Raw genomic sequence first — 9,756 nt, forward strand, 5'->3', positions numbered from 1 at the left:
GTAGAATATTGTGATCGTCATGTGATCTAGCCATGCAATACACCATCGTATCTTGTAAGGTATCATAGCACAGGTGACGAAAAGAAGCAAAAAGCACCATAAAGTACCTCCAGTGCAATTTTTATTGATGTGTCAAGGTGATGTAACACAAAATGTTTGTACAGAAAACAAAAGTCAGTTTCTGTACTTACATTCTGCCATAGTCAGTCTAATCTAAATGGTAACTCAGGAAAAACATTCCTAACACTGAATTTAAATTGCTTTTCACATTTCAAGGAGAATATGGCCCTGGCACATCACACTATCCTTCTCTCTATACGAGAATTTGGACACTTTAAAGGCTGCTTTTATTGTCTGTAAGAAGCAAGACAGTTTGTCTTGCAGACAAGACAGAAAATTGGCATTTTGGTTTAGCTGATGCCAGAGAAGGCCTGAAGAAGGTAATCCATATCCAGTTCCTATAGTAACAAATAATCAAATGTTTTAGAAACTAAATTTGCTCCATTTTTAGTCAACTGAATGAAAAAAAAACATTTCTGTCATTTCTTCCTAACAGCTGCTGTTGTTGGCACAATGCAGAAATCCATGTGGCGTGTGCACTTATCAGTGGGAGGCCCCTATGAGGACTTATGAGAGTTTTTTTTAAGGAGAATAAAATGTCCTGGCCAGAAAAAAAATGTTTTGTTCCCACAGCTGTATGTGCAGGACAGAATGTCTTACTTTCTCATCAAGAATGAACCGCCAGTAACTCTTCTGCACATAAACTTACAAATCCACATCTTTGGGCTGACTGAGAGGAGGAAGAACGTATTGGGACTCAGCCGTATTATTATTGATTACTAGACTGAGGCCTAATTTTCAACCTCTTACCTTCTCTGCTTTGCTAAAGGGTTGTCCAGGATAATGTAGAAATGTTAATACTGTAATCACTCCTAAAAAAAAATTTAGGAATTCACTGTATATACATGTCAGTATGCATGTTTCAGGGTTAATATATTGTGCAAAATCAACATAAGAAGTTAGGATTACATTTAATGAGCTGTTGTATAGTATCGTTTTAATGTTGTACTGTATATGTATTAATAATCTCAGAAATGGCAATTCTTTAGAGCCACATGTTGGCTACAGTAGTAAAAATTAATTTACATTTAGTGAATGGAAGAATGAAATGTTATTGTCAATGGAGTCAGATGTCAAAATGGCATCACATTTGATTAAATTTTCTTTTAAATTATTGCCAAGAACAGTGGTTAGTCATAATTGAAAACAACAACAACACATACTGTATTTATTGGACCATTATTAAAAATAAAACATTTTAATGAAATTTTCCCCCTATTGTTACCTTTGGGAACTTGATATTCCACTTGGAAAAAAGAAATTCCAACATCTGATGAACCAATTTCTAAAGAGCATGCAGGTTAAAGACCAACTCTGAGGAAAACTGTGTTTTTGGTGTTTTAGCATGTTCTTGTGGCATTTTTCTGATGATGGAGGACATGAACATATAGAAAATTAAGCCTTGTCTTCGCTTTCCTCGCCCAAGCTGACATCTGGTTTTAAAACTGTATGCTTGTACATGGATCTAGTTATCTACAAGTGGATGCATCAGCAGGGAGCTTGTGGCTTGCCGTAGTAGCTTCTGCAACACATTTATAGGCTTTTTCTAACTGCAATTTGAAGCATAATTTTCTTTTTATATGTCCTCCATCATGAGAATAATACCACAACTATATGTAAAAAACACAAAAAACTATTTTTTCATTGGAGTGAGTCTTTAAGAAAAAGAAAAAGTGCAATTTTCTCAAAAACGTCGTTATTCAAAATTCATCACATGTCTTCATCGGGAAAAAAGCTCTTATTTTTTCCTTAATCTTGTTTTCTGTGGTGCCACGTTGGTTTTTCCATTAGATTTTGTAAGGGAGTAAGAAAGGAAACAACGTGTTGGTGCTTTACATCAAACATTTATAGTCTGGCTTCATTGGTCCACATGTTGTTTTAAAGCAGCCCCCCAGCTTCTCAGCCTTTCACATTTTTTGAAAGCTGAAGATAGGCAGCAGTGTGCTATTTGGGATGCAGTCATTTTTAATTAATTCCCCTACTTTCACTGCTCACAGAGATACAATATTGGATCATCTATTTTTAGGACCTGTTTGAAATATTATTATGTTTTTGGTCATATTTATGCAGTAAAGCAGAGAATTTGTTCGCTAACTTGGGCCTTAAATGATGGCAGCACTAAACACAAAAATTAGGCTTTGAATTGTCAGACAACTCATCGTTCACATGTTCACATCATAGCTTTCTTTACTTATTTACACTTTGTGACCTGATGCTGTGTTTACAGATTCTTTGCCAATAACAATGCTTCGCAATCTTCCTCTGGAATAATGAGCCCCTCACAAGCATATCTGAGGGAGTTAAAAGCAGTAAAACAGTGCTGTTTTGGGGAACTTGGAGCATTTTAGCATTTTAAAGACGTAATTAGGGCAGATCTCAGCAGTAGACAGAAAATGAAAGCCAGGTCTCCATGCAAATCTGTTACTGTTTTGTTTCCAACAAGCTGTGAACAGCTGCGCTTCATGGCATCTTATCAAACACTTAAAGAATAAATATGTGGGAGAAAGTGTGTTAATATTAACATAAAGGAAATTTGGCGAGGTCTTGATGTTTCATAAAATAGTGCTGATTACTGGTTATTTGCTACACTGTACACATCTGATAAACACTCACTCTTTCATCTTTATATCCAATGCTTCCATTTTTCTACCTCCTATGGTCTATCCGCCCCTTTTTTTCTAACGTTTCCTCCTCCTTTGTTTCCTGCTGCAGCTGTCGTGGAAGGGGACAGCTTTGAAGAGGTATATCACAAAGTAAAGACAGTGGTTGAGGAACAGTCGGGGCCTTACATCTGGATCCCAACTCGGGAAAGGCTGTGATGCTGCCTCCGCCCAAACGCCGCTCCCTCACAGCCACCGACCCGACACCGCCCTTCACCTTCACAGCCAAGCCGGCCTCGCCTGTCTGTCTGTATGTCTGTCCTACAGCAACGTCAGAGCTTTGGCAATCACTGCAAAACAAAGAGGCCGACACACAGGAAGCAACTCAGCGAGGCAAAGACAGATACCAAAAAAAGAAACTGCGCAGATGTGAACACAGTGAAAAGATCTAATCAGTATTCCACATAGATGAAACAGGACTGAACACTGAAGCCCTGAACACACTTAGCATTAAATGCACCTTTGATACGAGCTATGATTGCATCTAAAACTGGGGGAAGGCAAACGTCCTAAACGCTTTAGTGATGCTAAATAACCCGTGTGTGTGTGGGTATGTATGTTTGCGTGGTTTTATGCATATTTAGAAGCCTTTGCATTTTCTCACCAGATCAATAGCAAATGAAGTGAATTTAACACACAGAGGGACTAGCTGCAACAGATCTGAGTTGTATTTTCACGCCAGGTTCTCCACACCGTCTAGATTTTTCTGGACGACAGGCAGCTTGAAAGAGAGCAGGGGGGGGGGGATTTGGCCTAGCACAGATGAAGTGTTAAGAGCACCTCATCCCCTGCAGTCATCTCAAGTCTCATGCCTGCACTGAACACCTCCTAGCGCCAATGCCTCCTGATGTTCAAAGAGATACTGGCCCCTTGTTTTATATGGTCTCTTGGCCTTCTGACCTCCCCCTCGACCTAACAACTCCCCTTCTTTCAAAAAAGGGTGCAAGACCGGGAACTGGTTTGGGACGGGGGGATCTGGCAGATGCCACGAGTCTTTTCTTAGCAAAGACCTATGTTTTATAAGACTCTTCTTGGTCGCTGGTGTGAGCTCAAATAACACCTCAGAGACCAAGACTGACTTTTGTTGTATCACTCATCTTAAATATTGCAAGTCTTTATTTAAAGGAAGTTCAAATAACTATAAAGATAATCACTCATTATGCTGAATTTGTGCATGCATTCTCATAAACAATGGAGACAGGGAAAAATGTATTTTTTTTAAGACATTAAAAAGCAGTAGGGTGGGTTTTCCTCTACTTCCTTGTTGAGTGGAAGAGTTTCCGCATGTGTCACGATGATACAAAAGAGGAGAGAAATGGCAGTGAGAGGCTGCATAAAACCAGAGCTACTTGTTTTTTTCCTTTGTTGTACACACTCTCACGCACCCGCACACAAAATATCACAAGTGGGACTAACACACGCGTGGCATCGTAACCTCCGATAGTTCGGGCCTGCCAGTTAAAGTCCAGGATGAAAATTATCTGTGAGCTCAAGCAGCAGAACTCTGAGCTTCAGCGCTGCAGTCCATCCACTCGCTGGTCACACTTCCAAAAGATCCCTCTCTGTTCCAGTCGTACACGCTGTTTCCAGTGGCCACAGAAAAAAAAGCCATGCTGTCTGGGTGTGTGTGTTAAAGTGTGTTTGTGTCTCTGCACAGCTGTGCTCATTCATGTGTGGAAACTCCTGGGTCTGGGTGGGAATAGGTCTTCTTTATTCTCTCTCTTCCACTTTTCACTTCTCTGTTTCCCTTTCTTGAGTTTACACAATATAAAGTTAGTCAAAAAAATATATCGATGGCCTATATATATAAATACATACAGTATATATATAAATATATATATATATATATATATCTTTTTTATTACAATTTCTAAGGGAACCAAGTCTGTAAAAATTCCCATTTCCAATTATTATACCATTGATTCCTTTGGGTAATATTGCATTTTGGTCGTTGCACTGACTCACATTTCTATTTTGTCGTTGTAAGATGCAGCTAAAAGCTACTCAGAAACAAACTGCTAAAGCCAATGTAAAGCAGACCTCACACTAGAGCTTTGAAATATATGACATGCTCTTGTTTAAAAACGAAGACACGTGCAATGCAGCTGTGTGTGTCCGTGACGGTATGTGTCTCTCGTGTGCGTGTGTGTGAGTCGGACGAAAGTTTAAAATTTCTGTATAAAATAGAATAAAAAAATGTCATCCTTTATAACAGCATCCCGCTGGTTATGATGTATATTACATAAATGTGTGCATGTGTGAGAGACTGAGACACACAAGAAGATGTAGTGCAATACTGTTATGTTATGCAACGGAGAAGGTTTGGTGTATACGATTTAAAGAGTTCCTGAAAAGTTTGAACTGATGGCAGGGTCTGCTGTAAATACAGCAGAGACAGAGGGAAAGGGGCCGTTTTAAGAGCATGTGTTTGTGTTAACTTATATGTTCTGAATTATAAGAGTGAAGGTGGAAGTATTGATGGAAATTTAGTATTTATTGTTTCTTTTTACTCACTTCTCTCAGCACAAAGTGGAACAGCTGAGGCTTGCGAATGACAAGTGTCAGTTCTTGGTTTTGGTTTCTGAGCTATTATTTATTTAAAGTTGTCCCTGTACTCATCTCATGTCTGTATATTTTTGTGTATTTTTTTTCTACATCAAGAAACCCCTTTGGGTCTTCGCCACAAAAGCTGTAAATACATTAGAGCTGCTGGGGTGCAGCGGTGTGGCTTTAGCTTGGCCATCCGCACTGCTAAAGGGAAGCAAATAGGAGCCCCCAACTGGTTAAACTGCTATGATATGGAAACATTTGCACACTCTGGGTGGACAACACACACAAAGACACGCATCATATAAGCACTTTCCACACATGCATTAACATTTATACAGTGACGGAGTCACCAAAAAGGGCGACACAATCATGAATTGAATATGTTTTAAATCTTTTTCTTTAAGGGTTCAATGTATTTCTTAATATCTCCCTCAGCCATCCGTATCATAATGTGATATTCCTTATGAATTATATGAATTTTTACAGAAAAGACTGAATACAAACTTACAACAAAGTCAACTGATGCAGAAAAATATATTAAATAATGAAAATATGAAGCAAAATAAAATGTTCCAGTTCAGTGAAGCGCTTGTTGTAAATTAGCTATTAAAATAATAAAATGAATTTAAAATTGCTTTCTGAATATGGACTCTGCGGCCTCTTTTTATTATTTTATTTAATTACTGCCTCCACAGATCCAGGTTGCTAGAGGACATTTTGACCAGAGGGTGGCGCTTGTTCTCCACTTTAAGCTGCTTATAAAAGCCTGCTCTCACTGCATTTGAATGAACATCCCCTTGCTCTTTTTGCTTCTCTTCCGAAATCCTCTATCTGCCCTTACTGGTCAAAACAGAAGAAAGCGCACAACCATGAGAATTCCTATTCTCACTAAATGTTTTGTTTGCTAATGTGTGACAGTGTGGGCTGGTATTTGGTGTTTTGCAAGTGATCAGAATTTGCTTATGTCTCCAATAATTCTGCAATCTTGTGTTTTCTTTTTTTATACATCTGCGAACTGTTCCATTTTCTGAATTGCAATACAAACAAATATACAGAAACTTTGGTCTTTTGGGGACTGTAGTTTTAAAATAGATACCAAACAGCACCCCAATATGGTACTACATGATACGACACACACAATTAAATAAGGAATACCCTTTTTAATGGGGAAAAAAGATGGATTTGTGAACTGAATAAGTCTAAAGCTTCAATCTTTTATATAGTCCACATTTTGGGTCAGATTTGTTAAGTCAGCTACCAGCTTTGTGCAAGCTCTCTCCATCACTCCTTAAAGTCCCACTCCGATCATCTTTTCATCTATTTCAAAAGCATTCCTAGTGGTCGTTGAATTATGATTACGCTGTTTTTAGATAAAATTAAAAACAAACAAAACAACGGTGTCGTTTTCTAGGACATAACTTCTGCAGAGTGGTAGTAGTTTGCTAGAAATTTGCCTCTGACTTGTTGGGGGGACTGTTGGCACAAAGCAAGCCCACCCATACTACCCATAATCCATCTGTTTATATTCTCTCCCACTAGCTTACAGCCCCTCACAACCGCTGCAACAAAAATGCAGAGCAATATTGGAGCTATGCAGCCGTACAGTTTTAAGCCAAATGCCAGCTCGGACGAGGAAAACGAAGATGTACATGAATCTAGTAATCTACAAGTGGTATGGAGCAGAGCTGGGAGCTCACAGCTTGCTGTTGTACCATCTACGTCCCAGTTACAAGCTTTTTCCAACAGCATTTTTTGTCTGCTCCTGATCTATCATCATCTGAATAAAGAAATATGCAGATTTGCAAATTTAAGCTTAATTTTCTTTTTTTATTTCCTATATCATTAGAAAAATGCCACACGAAGATGTTAAAAACACCAAAAATGCGGTTTTTATTGGAATGGGTCTTTAATGAGGGGAAATCTTCATAGAGCACAGACTAAAAGCATGGCACATTGATACATCATTTTTCCTGAGTTTCTGCTTTTCTTTTTATTAACGATTAAAAATTACAAAACCATTTTCTGCCAATTACTTTTAAAAAGAGCCAGAAGCAAAATGCAAGTCTGTTATTTTTTTTTATTTTCCTTCATCTGCATTCAGCATATTCTCTGCTGCTGCATGACAACCAACTGAGGTGTAGCCTTGCATGACAAAATGTCTTCTTTTTCAAAGTGTCTTTGACATGCATGGTGAAGTTTAAATAAGTTCACTCTGGGTGAGATTCTTTTCATGCAGCATGTGAAGAAGTTTAGGTTACATTTAATGATTCACTCATTTACATTCACCTTTTTTTTTGTTGCATGAAAACTGAAGTAAATCCTCCCTAAAAACCACAGCATCAGTCATCGGTCTGAGCCTCATTCCTGCTGAATGTTACCATCTGAGAGTGATACAGAGTCAGGCAGGCAAAGCAGGGAACATCCATCATGGACTGTAAATGGGGATCTGAACCTCCAAACTAGCATGGCTTTCATGGTGGTTGGTTTCCTCCTACTCACACGATTATGTGATCCTCCAATCATTCATAATGTCTGTTTCATGTAGCAGGCCTTGCAGTGCATTTTTCCCACAGAGGAGCACAGCTGATCTTGTGAGAAAGACAAAACTGTGACAGATGGATGATCAGAAAAGTGAATTTTGTTATTTGAAAAAAAAAAAAGTCTGAATTTAGTAATTCACATTTTGGCGCCCTAAATTCACTGACGCACAAGCATTTTGTTACTCTGTCTACCAGACAAGACAGTTGTTTCAAAGTGAAGAGAAATTAGTAGTGAACATTCAGAGAATAGTTAAATTATGCAAATGATTAGCATCTGAAATATATTTGCATACATCAAAGCTGGCAGAGTGATGTTAACTGTCAAATGGTTTAATCTTACAAGCCTTGGTGGGATGTAAGTAACTGCCATTATGTGCCGCAGCTCATTTTTGTAGTGCCAGCAGTAACAATATGATAAACCCCCGGAAGAGTAATGCCTCTCTCCGCTTGCTGATGGGTCCAGTGCTGCAGTGACGACAGCACTTTCAGATGAACGAGCAGATTTGTGTTCTGTGAGAATATAGAGGACTCACGATAGCTCTATTTCTAAAGCAACGTATCAAAGTTTACAGTCCAACACGGCACGAGATCTTACTGCCCTTGGCAATGCACGTTCAAAAGTCAATGTAAATGCATGTTTTGGTTCTGCACTCAAAACTCTCGCATTCATTTATTTATTTAATTATACATTTTCACCAACAAAGCCCAATTCACACACAAAAATCACACATTTTTCATATAAATATATTTAGTAAATTCATCCAGTGCAAATCCTTGCATAGCTACACAAGTTTTTAGGACCGTTTTTGGGCTCTACAAACAAAACGTGCAGCCACTGAACGCACGTTGTAAGTTAAATCAGGTTGAACTTTGATCAATGAGGGACTCGGATTGTGGGTTTAAAACTCTCATGTTCACACGTAGCAATGCAAGTTTTTAACCACAGTTTTCAGGTTCTATGTCCAAAACATGCGGCCATTAAACGCACGTTGTAAGGTAAACCAGGTGGAACTTCCCCCAATCAGGGATTTGGATTTGGTAGTGAAGTTTGGATGGCGTTCCTTTTAAGTCATGGTACAACTGCTTTGTCACCAGTCCTATAAAATACACAATCCTTAACACAATCCAATAAGAGGCTGACAAACAGGCTGTTAAAGCTCATCACTTTTAGACATAATGTCATGTAAGAACAAGACACACCACAGGTTTGAATTGTATATTGATTTCTTATGTTTCTCACCTCTTCTTCCTGATACCAAGAATACAAATTGGTGGCCAAGGCCTTCACTTCCTGTTTGAGGGTTGGGCATAAAGAAGTAGAAAGGGAAGGGGTTTGGATTTGTTTAATTACCTTTTTGATTTGTAATGATTTGAGCTATTTTATATATACCGGTATGTATCATTTTGTTTACAGTTCAAATTTATAATTTTTTATCTTTGTTGTCTGTTTTTCACTATTTGGTTAAAGAGGCTTCCTCCCTGGGGGTAGCCATCCAGTTAACTGGAGCCCTTTAAAAGTAATTTAAAAAATAAAAAAAAGAGGGGGGGCTGAAGGGGTAAAGAGCAGCCGAGAGCTGTATAGCCAAGGTGGGGTTCCTGTGAAATGAATAAGTCCATTCCTAAAGTTTCTGGACATCTTCCTTCTTTGTAAACCAGGCCGCTCTGGTCACACTACATTTTGATAATTCTGGTTTGTGCATGACCAGAATTATATGGCACCAAGTCTTTCATATATCAGAATCGAACTGTTAAAAGAAAAGCCTGGAGCAAGATTAGCGAGATTCGCACCGTTTTGACATTTCGCACCAAGACTCTTCCAACAGTGGGTGCCCGACATGAACTAGTAAACCGTAGGAAAGGAAGAAGTCCCTTTCTGCTCGTCTAGT

At 38.7% G+C, this 9,756-nt stretch overlaps 1 protein-coding gene across 7 annotated transcripts in view; it reads left to right on the forward strand.

The window, feature by feature from the left end:
- LOC101159214 (disks large homolog 4) overlaps positions 1-5,973 on the forward strand; it is an 89,703-nt gene extending 83,730 nt beyond the window's left edge. For all 7 annotated transcript variants that reach the window (XM_023962372.1, XM_023962371.1, XM_023962373.1 and 4 more), the window contains one exon: positions 2,833-5,973. In XM_023962372.1, coding sequence (XP_023818140.1) covers positions 2,833-2,939 — 107 coding nt within the window. In that variant the 3' untranslated portion in view covers positions 2,940-5,973. The remainder of the gene's footprint in view (positions 1-2,832) is intronic.
- Positions 5,974-9,756: the final 3,783 nt, after the last annotated feature.

The sequence above is a fragment of the Oryzias latipes genome, chromosome 14 (genome assembly GCF_002234675.1).
Source record: "Oryzias latipes chromosome 14, ASM223467v1".
In the NCBI taxonomy this organism is placed as follows: Eukaryota; Metazoa; Chordata; class Actinopteri; order Beloniformes; family Adrianichthyidae; genus Oryzias; species Oryzias latipes.